The 23,208-nt window shown below is 49.8% G+C and overlaps 2 protein-coding genes across 6 annotated transcripts in view; one reads left to right on the forward strand and one right to left on the reverse strand.

Moving 5' to 3' along the window:
- Positions 1-481: 481 nt before the first annotated feature.
- SAMD10 (sterile alpha motif domain containing 10) lies at positions 482-5,161 on the reverse strand. 4 transcript variants are annotated; one of them, XM_080683938.1, is made up of 5 exons: positions 4,892-5,113; positions 2,797-2,978; positions 2,550-2,721; positions 2,077-2,177; positions 482-1,836 (listed from the first exon to the last, which is right to left on the reverse strand). In XM_080683938.1, the coding sequence occupies exons 1-5, from the start codon at positions 4,980-4,982 to the stop codon at positions 1,774-1,776; spliced, it is 609 nt and encodes a 202-aa protein (XP_080540064.1). In that variant the 5' UTR covers positions 4,983-5,113; the 3' UTR covers positions 482-1,773. The 4 variants fall into 4 exon arrangements, with proteins under 4 accessions (XP_080540064.1, XP_080540063.1, XP_080540065.1 ...); XM_080683937.1 differs by having other exon boundaries at positions 2,037-2,177; XM_080683939.1 differs by having other exon boundaries at positions 2,037-2,177; positions 2,550-2,978; positions 4,892-5,161.
- Positions 5,162-6,987: 1,826 nt separating this feature from the next.
- PRPF6 (pre-mRNA processing factor 6) overlaps positions 6,988-23,208 on the forward strand; it is a 39,529-nt gene continuing 23,308 nt past the window's right edge. For both annotated transcript variants that reach the window (XM_080683162.1, XM_080683163.1), the window contains exons 1-6: positions 6,988-7,181; positions 8,634-8,802; positions 10,309-10,427; positions 22,011-22,089; positions 22,530-22,706; positions 22,915-23,070. In XM_080683162.1, coding sequence (XP_080539288.1) covers positions 7,111-7,181; positions 8,634-8,802; positions 10,309-10,427; positions 22,011-22,089; positions 22,530-22,706; positions 22,915-23,070 — 771 coding nt within the window. In that variant the 5' untranslated portion in view covers positions 6,988-7,110. The remainder of the gene's footprint in view (positions 7,182-8,633; positions 8,803-10,308; positions 10,428-22,010; positions 22,090-22,529; positions 22,707-22,914; positions 23,071-23,208) is intronic.

Consider the following 23,208-nt stretch of genomic DNA (forward strand, 5'->3'; position numbering starts at 1 on the left):
AGATGAGATCATCCTGGATTATCCAGGTGGGCCCTAAGTCCAGTGACAAGTGTCCTTGTAAGAGGGAAATATGAGACAGACAGAAGGCGAAGTGACCGTGTGGCCCTGGACACAGTGACGTGTCTCTGAGCCCAGCAATCCTCAGCAGCCAACAGAGCTGGGAAGGATGAGGGTCTCTGACTGTGGCCTGCAGAACCGGGAGGGAATTGGTTTCTGTTGCGTGAAGCCTCCCAGCTGCCATTTGTTACAGCAGCCCCAGGAGCCTCGCTCACCTGTGCCCGTGTGTCCAGGTGCAGTCCTCGGTCTGAGCCCAGCCTCTGCTCTTGCTCCTCCCCCTCGTTCCTGGGATAAACAGGTGCCTGCCAGGATGCCGCACCACTGCCCCCTGGTGGCTTTGGCAGGAGGCAGCTGGGCCGGGTAACCCCTGCTCCGGTTCAGGGCTGCCCCACCCCCACAAGCCAGCTGACTGGACACCACACTTGAGAACCAGGTTTATTTCTGGTCTTTTTATCAGAATATAAAAAAAGTGAACGCAAAAACAAGAAAGACAAGACGAGCTTGGGGGACAAGACAAAGGAGGGAGAAGGGGGCAGAGATGGGAGGGGCCCTCTGGAAAGGGTGACATTGCAATGACACAAAGTGGGGGGACACTCAGGGCAGCCAGACAGGGCAGGGGACTTTCCACGGGGGGCTGGGCACCAGACCAGTTATCTAAATTCCACGTGGGACCTGAAACCAGCCTCCTTAAGCCAGCTCGGGGCCAGAGCAGGCTGGGGGCTCAGCCTCGTCTGTGCCAGAGGTTCTGAGGCCCCCAGAGGAGCAGCAAGCAGGGAGCAGGAGGCAGGAGGCTCAGGACTGCCTCACTGACCCTCTGCTGTCAGCCCCGCCCCACCACAGGCCCTCTGCGACTGCTTGTCACCACTGGCTGGGTCTCCAGTGGGCAGCATGGGGATGTCTCTTATGAGAATCTAGGTTTTCCCTGGAAAGGGACAGTGGGAATGCCCACCCATCACTATGCCTCCAGGGTGGCTCCATGAGCCTGAGAGGAGAGAAGCTTTCCCAAATCTAAGGCCAGGATCGGGCTGCCCGTGCTGGTGCGGGTCCCTCTCGTGCCACCTGCCTGTGCTGGTGCGGGTCCCTATCATGCCCTGTGAGGTCCTAGGCTCTTGGGCAATCCTGAACCTCTCTATCCTCACTTCCCATGAGTAGATGCGGGCGTGTGAGGGTCACATAATGAGTGAAGGTGCTGGGCAGGGTGCCTGGCCAGTGGACACTGATGACCATAATCTGGGCAGCAGGTTGGGCCTGCTGGGCCTGGGCAAGGGCAGGGAGTGGGCACACAGTATACAGAGCCTGGCAGTGTATCCCACCTCTGTGGGTAGTCTTCCAGGTGCTGGGAGGTTGTGGAACTGGACGAGTGGCAGACAGCTCTCTCGTCCTGGGACAGGGCAGGATGCCCAGAGGATGTGAGTAAAGGAGTATAAATAAACACTCCCTGGGACTCTGGGGGAACATCCAAACCCCGCTCTGGCTCCAGGCGGCTGCCCCAAATGCCACCAGCAGCACCAAGGGGTGGGCTTGGGTCCAGGTCCTGGGAGGTGGGCATACACAGAGGAAGCCCCCACCAGCCCAATCCCAGGCATAGCCCACAGTGCACAACCAGAGGTGGCTGAGGTGACAATCCTGGTCCCACCTTCTACTGGGCCAGGCTTGGCCCTGGGGACTCCTGGAGGTCCGAGAAGGGCTGTGTCTCATCTTTGCCATGGGCTCTGGTCACAGTGCTGGGGTCTGGGGCTCAAGCCTTGGGCAGCAACTAGGACACGTGTCCGAAGGAAGCTATGGGTGGATGGGTAAGTTGGAATGGGGGCCTCTGGAGTTCTCCACACCACCGTGGGTATAGGAGAGCCCTTATTGGGATCCCACGGCCACGCTCCTGAGGTCTACCCACTCTCCCTGCACGCAAGAGTGGGGGACTTTCAACCCAATCCCCCAGACCTCTCTAAGCCTCTTAGGCATTCTTGGCTCCTCCCACTGACCTTGGCTGAGCAGCTGCAGGCTCCGCCCCTCCTCGCGCACCTGTAGGCGCAGCACCTGCTGCAGCACCTCCTGCCGTTGGGCTTCCTGGGCCAGTCCCATCCGCTGCAGCTTCTCCGCATTCAGCCGAAGCAGTGCTCGGCCTGGAGGGACGGGAAAGGGGTCGAGCTCAGGTCAATGTCCTGTGGATATCAGGAGCGAAGGCAGAGAGAGAGAAGTGGGGAGGGGAGGCACAGACCCAAAGACAGGGAGGAGAAACAGAGAAAGAGAAAGGGGGTTTAGAGAGAGAGAGTGGTGGGGGGACAGAGACAGGTCAATTCAGAAAGACAGGGAGAGAGAGGGAGAGACAAGGATGGATAGAGACTTTGCAGAGAAAAGCCAGATGAAAGGAGAGACTGGGAGAGACAATGAGAGATTCTGTAGAGACACAGGCCTGAAGGAGAGGCTGTCAGGAGAAAACAGAAAGGAAAGGGTAGCAGGAGAAAACAGAGCTCTCCTGGGATCTGGCCCCTCACCGGTGATGGCATGCTGGGAGAAGGCCTCCACGTAGATGAGGTAGTTGTGGGGGCAGTGCTTCTTCAGCCACTTGCAGACATCCTGCTGACTCCACAGGACCACAGGCCTCGTCAGGCCACCCAGTGAGGGGCTCGTGTGGTACAGGCCACAGTGGTCAGAGTACAGCCGGCCCTGTGGGGGAGAGGGCAGCAGATGCAGTGAGGTGGTGGGGAGGGCAGGGGCCGAATGGAGATGGAAGCTGGGTACCTGGGGGGCCTCTGTGCCAGGCTGCTGCAGGAGCTTGACTGGCCGGCCACCAGCTGCCCTCTGGCTTCGTGAGTCATGCCAGGTGAGGCTGGAGCCTGGCATCCGAGGCAGGTGGCAGGGGATGCTCTCAGCTGACACTGTGTGCTCCAGGAGGGTCCGGCAGAAGCTGAAGTGGGCAGTGGCTGTGGAGCAGGGCACTGGTCAGAGTGGTCAGGGGCAAAGCCAGAGGCTACTCTCCTTGCTCAGCCCATCTCCCCTCCACTGAGGAAGGAGCCACTTTCCCAACTAGGGGTTCCCAATCCCCTAAAGGCAGGAGGAAGCACCATGAGCTGTCTTGAGAACCCCACCTAGCTCAAAGATGAAGAACAAACAAGTCCAACACCCATGCTCTGGGGAGCAGGACCAATTCTTCTCTCTGAGATTAGAGAAAAGATATGCCCACCAAGAAGCCCAAGACTGACAGCCAATGGGGCTGCCCTGGGACAGCCTGACCTCATCCTTACCTTGGCACAAGCCACACCAAGCCAAGGCACACACATAGGATCTGCCTGCTACACGCTGTGTGGTGGGAGGCCCTCGGGTGGCCTGCCTGCCCATCCTCATAGGCTGAACCTAGGCTCTGCATCTGGAGTTGAAGCTTCGCCCTGCCTAGCAGGGCTCACTAGGAGTGGCTCATTGACAAGCAGCCTGAACTCCGGCGGCCAACCCAGGATTCCTGCTCCCACCTCCCACAGGGCCCTGGCCCAGGATGGTTTCTGTGCATGGCGGCTGCCTAGCTGGCATGGGCTGCTCAGTACAGGGTGCAGGGTGCAGCTATGTACTCAGGACCCTTGGAGATGTCTCTCCCCACAACAAGCTTATTACACCTGCCAACTTTTAGTTTTACCATAATTTCTGGGCTTGCTGCTGACATGAGTTGGGGGATGGCGGACACCTGGACAGACCCCTCCCAAGGACTTGCACAGGTCCTGGCACACAGGAGGTGCCCAGAAACATTGTGAATGAGTGAATGGAGGGAGGAAGGCTCTGGGTAATGTCCACAAGTCAACAGGGCCCTGCGGCGCCACAGAAAGCTGGGCCCAGGCTTGCCGGGTCTTTACAGCATCCAGACTCTGACTCAGCAGGAAGGATCAGGTTCCCAGGCGGAGTCCTTCCTGAATACAGAGTGAGAGACCTTTCCTCCACCCCATGGCGGGGAGGGCTTGGCCGCGTGCCCAGGTCTCAGTAAGCGGGGGTGGGGGTGGAGGTAGGGGGGCCGCATCTTCCTCCCCCTTCTTCTTCCACCCCATTCCATTCATCGGACTTAGCACCTCCTCCTCATTCTCGCACCCCTCTGTTATCAGATGGCCCTAGAGGACTCTAAACTTGAGGTCTAGGGTCAGACTGAGTGTGGCCAGTGTGGCCACCGCCTTGAGATGGCTTCGAGTACCGTGGGAAACACTTATTCTAAGCGGGCACCTTCTGGGGAACAGGCGCCAGGGCTGCGCGGCCTCGCTTTGCGGCCCGGCCTGGGCGAGAGGGCGCTGCTCTGGGCAAACCAGTCGGACGCCTCTGCCGGCGCCGCACCTGTCCCCGGCCAGCCGGGTCCCACCCATTTCCGGACCGTGCTCCAGGTGGGATCTCCGTCCACACGTCTGTCCTTCTCTCCTCCCAGCCCAACGTCTTTAATTCCACAGTAGAAAATGGGAGTGGGGGGTGAGGGGTGGGGGAGTGCTCGAGCCGGGCTGTGGCCTTGGCCCCAATGCAAAGGGCTGGGGAGGGTGTGTGTGTGTGCGTGTGTTTTACCGCTCCCCCCCCCCCCCCCGCCCCAAGCGAAGAAAGAGGGAACCTCACGGTGGTGCCAGCCTAGGGACAGGAACCGAGAGCGGTCACCACCCCCAAGCCAAGGAAGCGTTGATCCCAAAGGCCCGAGGCCGCGGCACCCCTAAACCCAGCGCAGGACAAAGACACTAGGAACCCCGTTCAGCAAGGACGAGACCCCCCCCCCCCGGCCCCCGCTCCGCCTGCCGCGGCTCAGAGTCCGCGAATTTCCGCCCCAGTCCCCTCGGCCCCCAAGCCCCCAGCCCGCGAGATCCCCGGGTCCAGCCGCGCTCACCGTCCACATCCCGGCGCTCTCCGAATCCGGCGCGCACAGCCCCAGCGCGGCCTCGCGGGGGGCTCAGCTGGGTGCTCAGCTCCGTGAACATGGGGCCCGCGCACACGCCCCTCGCCGGGCGCAGGGCGGCCGTGTGGCCGGCGGGGAACGTGCGCCACCGCCCCGCCCCGGCCGGCCCCCGCCCGCGCCCACACGGGTCCCCGCGTCCCGGAGTCTGTGCGGCGAGGCACCTGCCGCTGAGCCGGGCGCCGGGCGCGCTCCGGAAGCTTGGAGGTGTGTCGGCGGCGCGCGGTCTGCGATGCAAACGTAGGTGTCCGCCAGGGCGAGGGGCGGCCTGCGCCCCGGCACGACTCCGGGGCAGGGACTGTGCGCCTGCAGGGGTCCGGGCGTCTGCAGGTGCAAGAGGCGGGAGTCAGCACACCTCCGTCCCCTGTCTGCATAGCAGGAGGGGGTGTCTTACCTGCTCCTGGGACCTTCTGCCCCCTGGGGCCCAGGTCAAAGGCCAGACCAACCACTTCCCTCCATTCTCCTACCTCAATTTACACCTTTAACTTCTTTTTTTTTAAAAATATATTTTATTGACTTTTTACAGAGCGGGAGAGGGATAGAGAGTCAGAAACATAGATGAGAGAGAAACATCAATCAGCTGCCTCCTGCACACCCCCCACTGGGGATGTGCCCGCAACCAAGGTACACGCCCCCGACTGGAATCGAACCCGGGACCCCCCAGTCCACAGGCCGATGCTCTATCCACTAAGCCAAACCAGTCAGGGCTAACTTCTTAATTTACACATTTTCCAGTGTTTTCCATAGGTCTCTCCCTCAAGTGGGCACTTGCTTTCCAGGAGAAGTCAGTTAGACCCCCTCTTGCCTCCCACCACACTGTGAACTCCAGGAAACGAAAGGTCTGTCCCCTCCTGTAGCCCCGGAGTCTGACTCAGTGCCCAAGGCTTGGCCCTAAAAGGGCTGGACTGGGCTGGGCCAGGCGCAGGGAGGAACTCCAAGGAGGCTGCAGAGGCAGGAGGGATGTGTTTGCTCCTGAACAGAGAAGTGCTGAGCGGGCTGGGCTGCTGGTCTAGCAGAAGGCCCGGCTTTCTTTCCTTCTGTTCATCTTCCCTGCGGGTGTTTTTCTATTGACTTTGAGAGTGGAAGGGAGGGAAAGAGAGATACCGATGTGAGAGAGACACATCAATTGGTCCTGGAGGATGGAGCCTACAACCGAGGACAGGAATCGAACCCGGGACCCTTCAGCCTGCTATCCACTGAGCCAAACCAGCCAGGGCAGAAGGTCAGACTTTCGGCTGGAGTTTTGCCTGCTCTGCCAAGCGCCTGAGTGCTCTCCCAGGTTCGTGTGGGGGCATGAGCCAAGGTGCCCATGGACTGTGTGCGAAGTACAGTCAAGAGTGTCCACTTAAAGCTTGAGCACAGTGATGACCTACCTGTCCCCACGCTCAGCAACACCAGCAGTAGAGGTGTGCCTGGGATTCACCCAAGCGCTGGGCTCACCCTCCCACATGCTGACTAGTCCCCAACCTCTGCGCTGCATTCATTTGTTTTCCTCCATCCACTCCCCATAGCTGGGCTCCTGCCCTCACTGGAATGGCTAGGGCCCAATGGGCGGCAGGGCCTGTAGAGGGGTCTGTGTCCGCATCGGAACACTGAGAGCTAGGGCAGCAGCCCTTACACAGGAGCACACGCAGACAGGGGTGCCCACAACCACGACACACCCCACCCCACCCAACCCCCCCTGCAGAAGCTCTGCACAACACTCAGGTGTGTTAGGGCCTGCCCGGGACTGGGGCAACTCTGGAGAGGAAGCAGGGTGAGCGGCTGGGCTGATACAGGCAGGTCTCCCTGGAAAGCCTGGGGAATACGCAGGAAGCAGGGATGCCGCTCGGTTTCCAGGTCCCGCAGGGATGGTCCAGGGTGTCGTCGTCTCCGCCGGGCGGTCGGCCCGCCGCGCCACTTGAGGCGCTCCCGCTCAAGCACCCGCCACACCTCCGTTCCCTAGCCGTTACCGGAAGTTGCGTTTCCGGAACTTCCGCCCCGGGAACCCTAGGTGGGCGGGGCTTCTTGCGTACCGCGCGCTCTGTTTCCGGGGCGCGGGTGACGCGGAGCCCGTAACTTCTTCCTGCCTCGCAGCTTCGGACGCCTGCGGTCCTTCGCCTCCGGTGCGGTTTCCGTCCCTTCTCTTCCCAGTCCTCGTCGGCGGCGGCGCCATGAACAAGAAGAAGAAGCCGTTCCTGGGCATGCCCGCGCCGCTCGGCTACGTGCCGGGTCTGGGCCGAGGGTGAGCCGTGGGGCGGGCTGCGGGGCCTGGCCGGGTCTGGGCGCTGGGGGAAGGGGTAGGGGTTCGGTGCGAGCCCGTCCGAACTACCGGACTGAGACAATAAGTGAGGATCTGCGGTCACCGAGTCTGGAAGATGTGAGGCCATTTGGCTCAGTGTTTGTAGGAAGGATCGTTCTTCGGGGATAGGACAGACCCCAGGCGCGGGGTGACTGGGCTTAACCACGCGGTGGCCCCAAGCTCGTGTTTAGGTCTCTGCGATGCGGGCATCGGCTTGCCCACGTTGTCAGGCAGACTCCCGCCGTGTCCAGTGTCACTGGGCCTTTCCCCATCATCTGGGAGAGTCTTTTGTGTGGCTGCTCGTAGTGCCTACTTTCCCCGTGCTGTCCGTGGTCTCACCCTGCTTGCTCAAACTCTCAGCTCCCCAGGCTCAGGGACGGCATCCGGGAGTCTTGCGACTGGGTTCCCGTCACACAGACGACTACCGTACATTGTTGAATAAATGAGCAGTCGTTATCATCCTGTTTGATGATTTATTTGGTTAGGAAAACTGGGTATCTCTCCTTGGGGGTATTGTGTTAGAATCTGTGGGTACACATACGCCTCATATTTGACAATGCCTTCAGAGGACCTGTAGTTGGCTAGGAGAGTTGGGCTAAATGCATAAATAAATTCACAAAGGGTAACAGATTTAGAACTCTGGGGTCCAGAGGCCAGGGACGCTTGATGGAGTGGTAGCATTTGAGCCAAGTTTAGAAGGAAAGCTGGATTTAGTCATGCAGAAATGTGGCAGGGTTATAGGAGAAACACGTTTTGTGTAGTAGGCAGCTAAGGAAACAGATGCGGCAGGTGAGGGAATAGATAGCGAGGAGTCTGAGCAGAACGTGTGGTGATGGCAGTGGGGCCCTGGGGGCATTGGGGAGGCAGAGCTTCCGAGCTGCTGGAGGGGAGGTGCGCGGAGGGGGGGCTCACTTGGTTCCCAGCTGTTGGGAGTCGTGGTCTGAGAAGGAAGGGTTGGGAGCTGGACTCAGTGCACCGTGGGGACAGATGGGATGGAGAAGGACTGAGGGAGGCAAGTCTCATACCAGGGTGTCTGCCTTGATGCCAGGATGGCACTGTCCTCATCAGCTGAAACTGCCCAAAGTAGCCACAGGGGGACACAGAAGAGGAACTCTGATGGGGTTAGGTTGGGTTTGAGGGCCTGGTTGGATGGGAGGTTGTTGGGAATGGGGCCTGGGGCTTGGAAGGAGGGCATTCTAATGCCCTGGGGATTCTCTCCTAAGGAGGATGTGGTGGCAAAAGCAAGTTTGAGTAACCTCAGGGTAAATTTCTGCCTGAGGAGCACAAACGTGTAGCTCACTGCCACCAGCATCTTTGGAGGTGTTAGGAAAGGTGAAAAGTGTGGAGGGAAGAGCACAGAAACAAGGTAAATGGGCATCTTGGGGTCTTCTGCAGCGCCACTGGCTTCACCACACGGTCAGACATCGGGCCTGCCCGGGATGCCAACGATCCTGTGGATGACCGCCACGCGCCACCGGGCAAGAGGACCGTCGGGGACCAGATGAAGAAGAGCCAGGCTGCGGATGATGATGATGAGGATCTGAACGACACCAACTATGATGAGGTGATTCGTGGGCTCCCCGGCCGGTCTCCAGACAGCTGAGCAGCTTCTAAACCCTGTGCTATTGGCATCTGTGATGGGTGGCTCCATGTGGCTGGTGCATTTACTCTTTCAGCTATTCATGGGGTTTCTGTAGCGGAGTGAGGGGAGCAGGACAAATATAAAGATTTACTACCTCTTCAAATCTGTCCTGGCCTAGTTGGTTGAGTGTCGTCCTGTGCACCAAAGGGTCGAAAGTTTGATTCCCAGTTAGGGCACGTACCCCAGTTTTGGGCTCGCTCCCAAGTCGGGGGCGTGAGGGAGGCAGCCAGTTGATGTTCCTCTCTCTCTTCCTCTCCCTTCCTCTCTCTCAAATCAATAAAAACTTTTTTTTTTTTTAAGAGACATGTTCTTGCAGCTGTTACAACCACTGCATTGGTGTTTTGTCTTGGCCAGTGAAGTTTTTTTTTTTTTTTCTCAAATTATAAAGCAAGTTTATTTAGAAAGTTACAGAGGAGCATTTGAGATCTTGCTCCCTGACATATGTCTTTAGTTTGATTCAAATAAACTCATAAAAATAAAAAAGTTACAGAGGTAATGGAAGTGCGTCGGCTAGGCTGTGTAGACTCAGGAAACAAGTTACAGAAGCAGAAGAAGGGCCCTTGGAATTTAGGAAAGTACACTCTCAAAAACGAGACTCGAGTGGACATGCTCTGCGGGGAAAGAGCGCTCAAGCCTTGGCCAGTGAAAATTTAAAAATAAAAATGTAAAGTGGGATTAGTGATAGTATTTGCTTTCTTTTGCTTTAGTGTGAACACTCTTTGTTAAATGTTTGTTTGTTTTTTATTTCAGAGAGAGGGAGAGATAGAAACAGCAATGATGAGAGCGAATCATTGATCGGCTGCCTCCTGCATGCCCCCTACTGGGGATCAAGCTCACAAACTGGACATGTACCCTGGCTAAGAATCAAACCGTGACCTCCTGGTTCATGGGTTGATGCTCAACCACTGAGCCACACCAGCCAAGCCACCCTCTTTGTTAATTGGTGTTTGGTCCATTGAAGTTTTCTTCAGATATGTTCTAACATGGCATTTTTCCTCAGAGGAAAAGCTTTCTAAAATTAGTTCAGAAATAATTTTAAATTTCCAGGGAACTTGCAGAATAATGGAGAGAATTCCTGGCTACTCTTCACAGGCTTCTCCCCATCTTCCATGATCTTAATATAGTTATCGAACCAGCAAATAGACATGACACAGCACTCTTAACTGATCTACAAGTGTTACTTGAATTCCACAGTTTCCCATCTTGTGTCCTCCTCTGGTCCTGGACCTAGTCCAGACCCCTCGTTGCATTTGGCTGCTTAGTCTCCTTCATCTTCCCTGCCCTTGACAGCTGCTTTGCTACTCCTCAATTTGGGTTTGTCTGGTTACAGAATATTGTTTAGCATTTGCAACTGGAAGTCCTCTGTCTCTGCTTGTGGGATTGTGTAGGAGGAGAAGTTGACCCTCCAGGTATGTTTTTGGTTCCCAGTTTAATGGCTATGCAGGGAGCCTCTTCTCAAGTGGGCCCTACGAAAAGGATGACGAGGAAGCAGATGCTATTTATGCAGCTCTGGATAAAAGGATGGACGAAAGAAGAAAAGAAAGAAGGTAAAACCAGTTACTATTCTTCACTGTCTTTTTTTTTTTTTTTTTTTTAATTAGTCTGTAGATGTTTTGCTTTATTTTATTTATTTATTTATTTATTTATTTATTTATTTATTTAAAATATATTTTATTGATTTTTTTTTACAGAGAGGAAGGGAGAGGGAGAGAGAGTTAGAAACATCAATGAGAGAGAAACATCCATCAGCTGCCTCTTGCACACCCCCTACTGGGGATGTGCCCGCAATCAAGGTACATGCCCTTGACTGGAATCGAACCTGGGACCCCTGAGTCCGCAGGCTGACGCTCTATCCACTGAGCCAAACCAGTCAGGGCTCTTCACTGTCTTTTATGGAGCTTTTTTAAAATAAAGTTTTGTTTTGCCTTGTTTTAGACTTGGAGAAAAGTTGCAAGAATAGTTTGTGTGTGCTCAGCTTTGAGGCCCCTGGGTCTTGCCTGTGGTGGCAGCACCTGCGTAAACGCTGGGCTGTTGGTCAGGAGCCGCAGGGCTGGGGCTGCAATGGAGAGCTTACAAACTCTGCGCTGGCTTCCAGAACCCAGCAGCATTTGGGGGACTATCTTGATTACACATCAGGGTTACTGTCTTTGGAATAGGTGTAGTGATGTTGATTAATATATGTTGAGTTATCATTTTAAGTTCTTTATATTTTTTATTTTAAAAATGCGTTCTGCCTGGTCGATGTGGCTCAGTGGTTGAACATGGACCCAGAAACCAAGAGGTCACCGGTTCAACTCCTGGTCAGGGCACATGCCTGGGTTGCAGGTCGATTGCCAGTGTGGGATGTGCAGGAGGCAGCCAATCAATGATTCTCTCTCATCATTGATGATTCTATCTCCCTCTCCCTTCCTCTCTGAAATCAATAAAAATATATTTTAAAAGAATTAAAAATGCATTATCCTTATAGAACTAGAGGCCCAGTGCATGAAATTTGTGCATGGAGTGGGGGTTCCCTCAGCCCAGCCTGCACCTTCTCCAATTGGGGACATCCCTCTCACAATCTGGGACCGCTGGCTCCTAACTGCTCACCTGCCTGCCTGCCTGATCGCCCCTAACTGCTTCTGCCTGCCAACCTGATAACCCCTAACTGCCCTCCCCTGCCGGCCTGATATCACCCCCAACTGCCCTCCCCTGTTGGCCAATTTGGTTCTGATTGGTCGGTTTCTACGCCGGTCAGTGTCAAAAGCTCTGCCTCCTAGACAGCCATTGGCTCCCCACAGCACCCAGATTTGGTTCTGATTGGTTGGTTTCTATGCCAGTCAGCGTCAAAAGCACCACCTGCTAGGCAGCATTGGCTCCCCACAGCACCCACACTTGGTTCTGATTGGCCGGTTGCTATGCTAATCTATGTCAAAAGCTCCGCCTCCTAGGCAGCCATTGGTTCTTCACAGCACCCACATTTGGTTCTGATTGGTCAGTTCCTATGTCATTGAGCGTCTTTGGGCCTACCAACGGGGCCTGATCAGAAAGGCGGGGCTGATCAGCAGCCCCAGTGGAGGCCTGGAAAGAAATGGAGGTGTAGCTGTTGGCCAGACTGGGAGAGAAAAAGAGAGGCAAGTGCTGATCCAAAGCTGCCACAGAGGCAACGGATCAGTCCCTGCTTCCTCTTCAGGCCTGCCTCTGGCCCTGATTTGCAGCCCCCTCAACAGTCAGGCACCATGCCTGCAGGGCTGACTTCTGGTTGGTCGAGCATCAGTCGTTACTGGTCGTTATGACCCAGGGATTTTATATATTAGGATATTAGGACAATGAGATTAAGTATAGGGATAGGGTGACATTAATTCATAAGCCTGGAAAGTGACAATTGGCATTTGGTTTTACTTTCCTCTTTTTATTGCTCATTACACATGCAATTTTATAACTTCCCATAACATGTAGCATTTTTAATATTTTCAAGATCATTTCAGAAGAGTGAAACATAGTTCTTGACAAGAGTTTTTTGTTTGTTTTTTGTTAATCCTCACCCAAGGATATTTTTTTATTTTTTACTTATTTTTTTAATCTTTTAAAAAATATTTTTATTGATTTCAGAGAGGAAGGGAGAGGGAAAGAGAGATAGAAACATCAATGATGAGAATTGATTAGCTGCCTCCTGCACGCTCCCTACTAGGGATCAAGCCTGCAACCCAGGCATGTGCCCTTGACCAGAATTGAACCTGGGACCCTTCAGTTCGCAGGTCGACACTCTATCCACTGAGCCAAACCGGCTAGGGCAATTTTTTCTTTTTAATCTTTATTGTTGAAAGTATTACATATGTCCCCTTTCCCCCCCACCCAGCTTAACTTCTTCCAGCTGGCCCCCCATCCCCCGCCCCAGCTTTTCACCACGTAATTGTCCCTGCCCCTGGGTTATGCATATATGCATACAAGGTCTTTGGTGATTACCTCCCACCCATCCTATTTCCCCCTGCCTTTCCTCTGAGATTCTGCACTCTGTTCCATGCTTCCATGTCTCTGGATCCACTCCATTCATCAGTTTATTTTGTAATTAGATTCCACATGAGTGAGATCATGTGATATTTGTCTTTCTCTGACTGACTTATTTCACTTAGCATGATACTCTCAGGTCCCTCCATGCTGTCTCAAAGTGTAAGAGATTCTTCTCTTTTTACTGCTGCATAGTATTCCATGGTGTAAACATACCACAGCTTTTTTATCCACTCATTTACTGATGGGCACGTGGGCTGCTTCCAAACCTTAGCTATTGTAAAGTGTGCTGCTATGAACAAAGGGGTGCATACATTCTTTCTGATTGGTGTTTCGAGATTATTAGGATATATTCCTAGAAGTGGGATCACTGGGTCAAATGGCAGTTCCATATTTAATTTTTTTGGGAACTCCATATTGTTTTCCATAATGGCTGCACCAGTCTGCATTCCCACCAGCAGTGTGCTAGGGTTCCCTTTTCTCCACATCCTTGCCAGTACTAGTCTTTTGTTGATTTGTTGGTGGTAGCCATTCTGACAGGTGTGAGATGATACATCATTGTCATTTTAATTTGCATCTCTCTGATGATCAGTGACTTTGAGCATGTTTTCATATGTCTCTTGGCCATCTGTATGTCCACTTTGCCCATTTTTTAAAATAATGTATTTTTATTGATTTCAAAGAGGAAGGGAGAGGGAGAGAGAAACATCAACCATGGGAGAGAATCATTGATTGGCTGCCTCCTGCACGCCCCACACTGGGGACTGAGCCCACAACCTATGCATATGCCTTGACAGGGAATCGAATCATGATCTGGTTCATAGGTCAACGCTGAACCACTGAGCCACGCCAGCCAGGCCTTTGCCCATTTTTTAATTGGATTGTTTGTCTTCCTTTTGTTAAGGTGTATGAGTTCCTTGTATATTTTGGAAATTAACCCTTTATCAGGTGTATCATTGCTGAATATGTTCTTCCATGCAGTTGGGCTCCCTTTTCTTTTTGTTGATGGTTTCTTTTGCTGTGCAGAAGCTTTTTATTTTGATGTGGCCCCATTTGTTTATTTTCTCCTCAGTTTCCTTTGCCCTAGGACAGTGGTCGGCAAGCTCATTATTCAACAGAGCGGCAAACCGTGGCTCGCAAGCCGCATGTGGCTCCCAAGCTGCAGTTTGCCGACCACTGCCCTGGATATGTATCTGTAAACATATTGCTAAGAGAGATGTCTGAGATTTTGCTGCCTATGGTTTCTTGTTTCCTGACTTACATTTTTTAGCCATTTTGAGTTTATTCTTGTGTATGGTGTAAGTTGGTGGTCTAGTTTCATCTTTTTGCATGTACTTGTCCATTTTCCCAACACCATTAATTGAAGAGACTGTCTTGACTCCATTGTATGCTCTTGCCTCCTTTGTCAAATATTAATTGAGCATAATGGCTTGGGTCTATTTCTGTGTTCTCTGCTCTGTTCCATTGGTCTGTATGCTTGTTCCTGTGCCAGTACCAGGCTGTTTTGATTACAGTGGCTTTGTGGTATGACTTGATATCTGGTATTGTGCTTCCTCCAACTTTGTTCTTCTTTCTCAAGATTGCTTCAGCCATTTGGGGTCTTTTTTATTCCATATAAATTTTTGGAGTATTTGTTCTAGATTTGTGAAATATGCCATTGGTATTTTAATAGGGATTGCATTGAATCTGTAGATTGCCGTGGGTAGTATGGACATTTTAATGATTCTACCAATCCATGAACACCGTATATTCTTCCATTTGTTTATATCTTCTCTTTTTTCAACGTCCTGTAGTTTTCCGAGTACTGGTCTTTTACCTCCTTGGTTAAGTTTTATTCCCAAGTATCTTAATTTTTTTGTTGCAATGGTAAATGGGATTGTTTTTAGTGTCTCTGAGAATTCATTATCTTACCTAATAATAGACAAACATGTAAATTGACCGTACCTCCCTACACCCACAGCTGATCAGAGTGAGTATGCAAATTAGAAGGCCAAAGATGGCGGCCACCAGCTGCTCCAGGTGCCGAGTGGCCGGGCAGAGCAGGGCAGGATGCCTGCTATGAGAGGGAGGGTGGGGGGTGAAGGGATCTACAGGAGCAGAGTGCCTCAGTGGAGACAAGACTGCAGACTCCGGAGTCTGCAGCAAAGATGAAGAAGGCAGACCCTGGCCGGAGCGAAGGCCTGAGTCCCGGGTGCCGGAGGAAAACTGGTGCTGGAAACCAAGGGAAGGAAGGCCTCTTGCACGAATCTCTTCGTGCAACGGGCCTCTAGTTAATGTAATAACAAGCCATCGAATTTAATTCATTTATGAAATCTAGTAGTCTTTAGGGTTTTCTATGTACAATATCATGTCACCTGTGAATAATGAGAGTTTTACTTTCTACTTTCCAATTTGGATGCCTTTTATTTCTTCTTGTCTGATCATTGTGGCTAGCACAGGGGTGGGCAAACTTTTTGACTCGAGGGCCACAATGGGTTCTTAAACTGGACCGCAGGGCCGGAACAAAAGCATGGATGGAGTGTTTGTGTGAACTAATATAAATGAACTAGTGTTTGTGTGAACTAATATAAATTCAAAGTAAAGGAGCGGAGGGGAGAGCAAGAGAACCCTCCGCTCTTTCGGCTCCGCGGGCCAGATAGAACAGCCGAACGGGCCGGATCCGGCCCGCGGGCCGTAGTTTGCCCACGGCTGACTAGCACTTCCAGTACTATGTTTAACAGGTGTGGTGAAAGTGGACATCCCTGTTTTATTCCTGTTCTTAGGGGAACTGGTTTTAGTTTTTGCCCATTGAGTGTGATGTTGGCTATAGGTTTGTCATATATGTCCTTTATCATGTTGAGATATGCTTCCTCTATTCCCACTTTGCTCAGAATTTTTATCAAAAATGGGAGTTGGGTTTTTGCTAATGCTTTTTCTGCGTGTATTGATATGATCATGTGATTTTTGGTTTATGTGATATGTCACATTTATTGACTTGCGAATATTGTACCAGCCTTGCATCCCTGGAATAAATCCCACTTGGTCACGGTGTATGTCCTTTTTAATATATTACTGGATCCGATTTGCTAATATTTTGTTGAGGATTTTAGCATCTATATTTATATTGGCCTGTAATTCTCTTTCTTTGTAGTGTCTTTATCTGGTTTTGGAATTAGGATAATGCTGGCCTCATAAAAAGAGTTTGGAAGTGTTCCTTCCTCTTGCATTTTCTGAAATAGTTTGAGGAGTAGAGGTGTTAGTTCTTCTTTGAATGTTTGATAAAATTCCTGTGAAGCTGTCCAGACCTGGGCTTTTGTTTGCTGGGAGTTTTTTTTATTACTGCTGCTATTTCCTCAGTTGTTATTGGCCTATTCAGGTTTTCTGATTCTTCCTGATTCAGTTTTGGGAGGTTGTATTTTTCTACGAATTTGTCCATTTCATCCACATTGTCCACTTGTTGGCATATAGTTGTTCATAGTATTTTCTTACAATCTTGTTTATCCTTTCAAAGAACTAGCTCTTGGTTTTATTGATTTTTTTTTGGTATTTTTTTTTAGTCTCTATGTCATTTATTTCTGCTCTAATCTTCCTCCTATTACTCTGGGCTTTTCTTGTTCTCTTTCTAGTTCTTTTAAGTTGTAGGGTTAAATAGTTTATTGTTGATTTTTCTTGTTTTTTGAGGTAGGCCTGTAGTGCTATGAACTTTCCTCTCAGGACTGCTTTTGCTGTGTGTTCATTTTCATTTGTTTCCAGAAAGTGTTTGATTTCTTTCTTGATATCGTTGGTAACCCATTCATTGCTTAATAACATGCCATTTAGCCTCCATGTGTTTGAATGTTTTTGGGTGTTTTTACTGTAGTTGATTTGTAATTTCATTCCACTGTGATCTGAGAAGATGCTTGATATGATTTCAGTCTTCTTGAACTTGTAGAGACTTGTTTTGTGTTCTATCATGTGGTTTATCTTTGTGAATGACCCCTATGCACTTAAAGTCCTCTAGATGTGTTTAGATCAACCGTGGGCAAACTACGGCCCGTGGGCCGGATCTGGCCTGTTCGGCTGTTCTATCCGGCCCGCGGAGCCGAAAGAGCCAAGGGTTCTCTTGCTCTCCCCTCCACTCCTTCACCAGCAGCAGTGTTAACATGGCAATGTCGGGAAACACGGCCGCAGCTCCTTCTTCTGAGTGGGCGGATTTATATCCGCCCATTCAGTAGAAGGAACAACCTCTCAATCTTCCAGAGGCTCCTTGTAATGCCCATGGACGCGTCCCCCGACATCACCCTGGGAATGCGTAGACACGTTATCGTGGTGATGTAGGGAGACACGCCCCTGGCGAGCACAGTATCAGAGCATTAGCTAAAAAGGAGACCAACAACACTGTTCCCACTGAAGTTGATGTTTTAAAGACCAAAAATCTTTCAACCCAGTCTACATTGCCATCTATATCTACATCCCGGGCATAATTTGGAAGTTGCACTAAAGAAAATGTTTAATTTACTGTTTACACATTTTGTTCTTTTCTATTTGTTTTAGTTTTAAATTATTTTATTATATTTAAGTTTAATTTGAAAGGCTTTTGTACCTTTCCTTTGTTAGGCAATTTTATTTTGCCTTTGCCATCTTCAATATAAGGTATGTTATTGTGCTATGATTCCTCCATTTTTTGAAGTTTCAAATTATAATAATTAGTGTTTACATTCTTCTTGTTAAAATGTTTGAAATGAATAAAACTATTGAAATTAAAAAAAAAAAGACCGTACCCTTTTATGTAATGATGTTTACTTTGAATTTATATTAGTTCACACAAACACTCCATCCATGCTTTTGTTCCAGCCCTCCGGTCCAGTTTAAGAACCCATTGTGGCCCTCAAGTCAAAAAGTTTGCCCACCCCTGGTTTAGATATATTTAGGTGCTCCTATATTGGGTGCATATATGTTTACCAGGGTTATATCCTCTTGTTGGATGTATCCCTTTAGTATTATGTAGTGACCTTTGTTGTGTCTTTCAGTGGCCTTCATTTTGAAGTCTATTTTGTCAGATATGAGTCTTGTTACTCCAGCTCTTTTTTCATTTCAGTTTGCATGGAAAATTTTTTCCCCATCCCTTCAGTCTCATCCTGTGTGAGTCTTTTGTTCTGAGGTGGGTCTCTGGTAGACAGCATATAATTGGGTCATGTTTTGTATCCATTCAGCTACCCTATGCCTTTTGATTGGAGTATTTAATCCATTTATATTTAAGGTTATTATTGATAGGTACTTATTTATTACCGTTTTAATTCTGTATGCCTAGGTTTCTCTCTCTCTTTCTTCTCATTACAGTAGTCCCCTGAGCATTTCTTGTAATGTTGGTATGGTTGTGATAAACTACGTTAGCCTTTTTTTTTTTTTTTGGTCTGGGAAGCTCTTTATTTCACCATCAATTTTGAAAGACAGCCTTCCTGGGTATAGTAATGTTGGTTTCAGATTCTTGCGTTCCATTACCTTGAGTACTTCATGCCATTCCCTTCTGGCCTATAGAGTTTCTGATGAGAAATCAGGTGTCAGCCTTATGGGAACTCCTTTGTAGGTAACAGTTTTTTTTTCTCTTACTGCTTTTAAGATTCTCTCTTCGTCTTTAATTTTTGGCATTTTAATTACAATGTGTTTGAGCATGGGCCTGTTTGGGTTCTTCTTGCTTGGGACTCTGTGCCTCCTGAACTTTTGTGACTTTTTCCTTTACCAGGTTAGAGGAGTTTTCTGCCATTATTTCTTCAATATGTTCTCTATCTCTTTCTCCCTTTCTTCCTCTTCTGGCACACCTGCTATGTGAATATTGTTTATGTTTCATATTGCCCCACAGCTCCCTTAAGCTGTCCTCTTGTTTTTTAATTGTTTTTTCTTTTTGGTTCTCTGATTGAGTGATTTTTTTCAACCTTGTCTTCTAATTCACTGATTCGATCCTCAGCTTCCCCTACTCTGCTGTGTATTCCTTCCAATGTGTTCTTTATTTGTGCTGTGTCATTCTTTCTGTTTTCATAGTTACTATTTCTTTTGTCATGCTGTTGAGCATCTTTACCATCATTATTCTAAACTCTGTTTAAAATAAATTTCTTATTTCCATTTCATTTATCTTTTCTGGAGAATTCTCTTGTTCTTTCATTTGGGGGTTGTTTCTTTGTTTCCTCATTTTGGGTACCTGTTTTGGGTTTGTGACCACATTTTAGGTAGATCTGCTACGCCAGTGGTCGGCAAACGGCTCGCGAGCCACAGTTTGCTGACCACTGTGCTACGCCTTTCAATCTCTAGTGCAGGACAATGTCAAACACTGACTGATTAGATCAGGCAAAGACTCAAAGCCTCCAGACACTGCCTCTGTTTGCAGACTGATGGGATTTAGCCTTGAATAGCCCTCAGGCAATTGTCCACAGGTATGACAAGAATTTTTCCCAACAGGGTGGGGTGATTGCTTCTGCCAGGAGGCTAATTATTCTCAGTCTTCTAATGGCCCTCAGCAACTCCACACCTTGGGGCAAGGGGTTTTCCAATTGGGTGGGTCAGCTGTCTTCCCCCAGGCAAAACTGCCTAGATAGTAATTGTCTTCATGAGAAAGATGACTTCTGCAGAGTGACGGAATGACTCAGCACAGGGAATCAGGATGTCTGCCTTCTGAGCTCTAATCCCAGAGCCTCCAACCCTGGCTTCTGCTCGCACAGCTCCAGCCCACTCGGCCCTCCCTCTGCCAGAGCACAAGGTGAACGGCTGCATGGGAATTTTGTATGTTGGCCCTTTAAGAGGGGGTCTGAATTTCCAGCCATCTCTCCCTGGCTGATGGCATCCCCACTACTTTTCACAACCAGATGTTATGTGGGTACCCTTCTTAGTTCTGGTGCTCTCTGCTGGGGGGCCCAGGTTGGGGATTAAACCCCAGAGTTCTCAGTGGCAACCCCCACAGCTGAGATATCACTCCTGAACTTGCTGTCTGTGGGTGTCTGGCCAGCCCTTTCATGCCTCTGCCCCTCCTACCAGTCTCCATGCGGTCTCCACTTTCTGTCTTTAGTTATCAGGGTTCTCTCCTGTGAGTCTCCCATTGATTATTCAAGAAGTTTTTCTGTATTTTAGTTGCAATTCCAGTTTGGTCCTAGGAGCATGTCCGTGCAGCATCCACTTACTCTGCCACCATTTTTAATCTTCTGGAGGATATTTTTTCCATTGATTTTTTTAGGGAGTGGAAGTGAGTGGTGGAGGGAGAGAGAAACATTGATGTGAGAAAGATACATTGATTGGTTGCCTTCCCCAGACCGAGGCTGGGGATGGAACTGCAACGCAGTTAAGTGCCCTTGACTGGGGATCGAACACCAGATCTTTTGGTCCTAGGGCTGGAACTCTAACCGCCAGGACTTGACGGGAGTGTTTTTATGCTTGTGCACAAGTATGGTAGTTAAGTGCACATGGTTTGCATATTAAAGAAGCTTTGATTCCAACTTTCTGGAAGTCATTCATTAAAAAACTGGCATGGATACCTGTGGAAAGTCGTATTAAGTAAGTGGTTGGCTTTTCAGAACTTCATTATGAAAACTTGAAACAAGTAGAAACAATAGTGCAGCAAACATGCCCACCCCTGTGGAGTACCAGCACTGGTCCCAGTTTGCACATTCATCTCTCCACACCTGCAGGTGGTCTTTGCTGGGTCACTCAGGGTCAGTTCACCCTCAGCATTGAGCAGTCTGTCTCCCACACTGATCAGCACCTTTGTCCCACTCAGCATGAACCCGATTCTGTTACCTGATCTGGGCCATGTCCGTATTCCCTGCTTGTCCCCAAAACATGGCAGAGCTGCTTTTCTCCCAAACCACCATACAGTCAAACCAGTTCCCTTGTAATATCTCCTACGTTTTCCCCTGCCTTTGCCTTTGAACCTTTTGTGACATCAGCTTTCTGAAGAGATCAGTTATTTGTAGAAGCGCCTGTCCTTTAACTTGTCCTGCTCTCTGTTCCTGTGGAGTGGACACTGGAGCCAAGGCCTGACTGATACAGGTGCAGCATTTTTGGCCAGAACACCTGACAGGTGCACCTGTGTGTTGCTTTGTGTCAGGGGCCATGGTGACTGACTTTCCAGCTCCTGGAGAAGGGTTTCTCCCTTCCACACACATCGTCTGTCATAGTCCATTCAGATTCCTGCCTACAGATACCTTTCTCTTACCTGGTAGAGGGAAGTGTGAATCTCAGTGTTAGGAAGTTTTATTTTATTTTTAAAAATATATCTTTATTGATTTCAGAAAGGAAGGGAAAGGGAGAAAGAGAGAGACACATCAGTGATGAGAGAGAATCATTGATCAGCTGCCTCTTGCATGCCTTCTACTGGGGATCAAGCCTGCAACTTGGGCATGTGCTCTGACCAGGAATCGAACTGTGACCTGGTTTATAGGTTGATGCTCAACCCATGCTCAACCACCAAGCCACGCCAGCTGGGCAGCCGCTTGGTTCCTGTCAAGTCCTGTTTGCTGAGCTTGGTTGATACTTTGTTACATGCCTGTTATTCTATGTTCAAATATAACCTCAGATTTCTTCCCAGTGTCTAGACCAGTCTCAGCTCCCAGGAGCCCAGGAACTCTCCCTCTTTGAAACCTGGTTGGAGCCGGGAAGCTGGGAGGGCTTACTGTTTGTTTACCTCAGTAGGAGGGTGGAGGGGCAGCTGGCATTCATAGGATGGCCCTGCCTTTGCTATTTTGTAGAATTTTAAAGCAGCAAACATACTTGTGTTCAAATGCAAGTATTTATGTTAGAGTAAAACAACTTGTTTTTACTTCGTTGAATTTCTGCATGTTTTCATTTGGTAGATACTTGAGTTATATTTGGTGGCCTAATTGAGAAGTGTAATAAAGTGACTTTGGCCGAAACCGGTTTGGCTCAGTGGATAGAGCGTCGGCCTGGGGACTGAAAGGTCCCAGGTTCGATTCCGGTCAAGGGCATGTACCTTGGTTGCGGGCACGTCCCCAGTGCGGGGTGTGCAGGAGGCAGCTGATCGATGTTTCTCTCTCGTTGATGTTTCTAACTCTCTATCCCTCTCCCTTCCTCTCTGTAAAAAATCAATAAAATATGTTTTAAAAAAAAAATAAAAAAAAAATAAAGTGACTTTGTTTCAGACGCCCAGCATTTCTAATGCATGCACACATTTTACTTCCTAGGGAGCAAAGGGAGAAAGAAGAAATTGAAAAGTACCGTATGGAACGCCCCAAAATCCAACAGCAGTTCTCAGATCTCAAAGTAAGAGAGGGAGGGCACCCAGGCTGCCCGCAGAGAGCCAGCCTGTCTGGGGTGGAGCTGCTGAGACTTTCCTAACTGTGCTCTTCCTTTCACTCAGGCTAGAAGAAGGCCCTGCTTTAGTCTGTTTAATTATATGTCTGTGTGCTGAAGGGTTCCCCCCTGCTAAAGGACAGATAAATGTGGGTATTTTCTTTGTAAGGTTAACTCTGTTTATACATTTCTAAGCTGTGTCCTCTGGGCTTTGACAGAACAGTTTGCATTGAGTGAAGTGGAGCAGATCAGCAAGTTGACTTTTCTAAATGAGTAGACAACCATTTCTGCATCCAGGTCCTTTCTAAGTATGATGATCTGGAGGGTGGGGCCAGGGAGAGGATAGTTTTCCTTGAGCAATGTGAAACAAATTCAGGGAATTAATGTTTGGAGGGGCCGGATGTTTTCAGAGGAAGTTGGCAGAAGTCACAGAGGAAGAGTGGCTGAGCATCCCTGAGGTTGGTGACGCCAGGAACAAACGCCAGCGGAACCCACGCTACGAGAAACTGACCCCTGTTCCCGACAGCTTCTTCGCCAAACATTTGCAGACTGGAGAGAACCATACCTCCGTGGACCCCCGGCAGACTGTGAGCGAGCTGCTAGAAGGGGATGGGCCTCATTTACTCTGGTCACAGTTAGACAGTGTGGTGGGGATGGGCCTCATTTACTCTGGTCACAGTTAGACAGTGTGGTGGACCTGGTGCTTCTGCAGTCCAGGCTACACTGCCGCCAAGTCTGTCTGGACAGCTGCATACGTCCTGAGGGACTTCAGCATCTTACCCCTTCTCTCTCCAGCAATTTGGAGGTCTTAACACACCCTATCCTGGTGGACTGAACACTCCATACCCAGGTGGAATGACACCTGGATTGATGACACCTGGCACAGGTGAGCTGGACATGAGGAAGATTGGCCAAGCAAGGAACACGCTGATGGACATGAGGCTGAGCCAGGTGAGAGTTCGTGTCCTCTAACATTTTCTACAGATAATTTTTTAAAATTTTTGTTTCCTGATTATAAAACTAATACATTCTTGTAAAAAGTTCATTTTTTGAAGTGCTTTGTCACAAGATGAGCAGACCTGCGGTGCT

This window comes from Plecotus auritus, assembly GCF_963455305.1.
Source record: "Plecotus auritus genome assembly, chromosome: 8".
NCBI classification, from domain to species: domain Eukaryota; kingdom Metazoa; phylum Chordata; class Mammalia; order Chiroptera; family Vespertilionidae; genus Plecotus; species Plecotus auritus.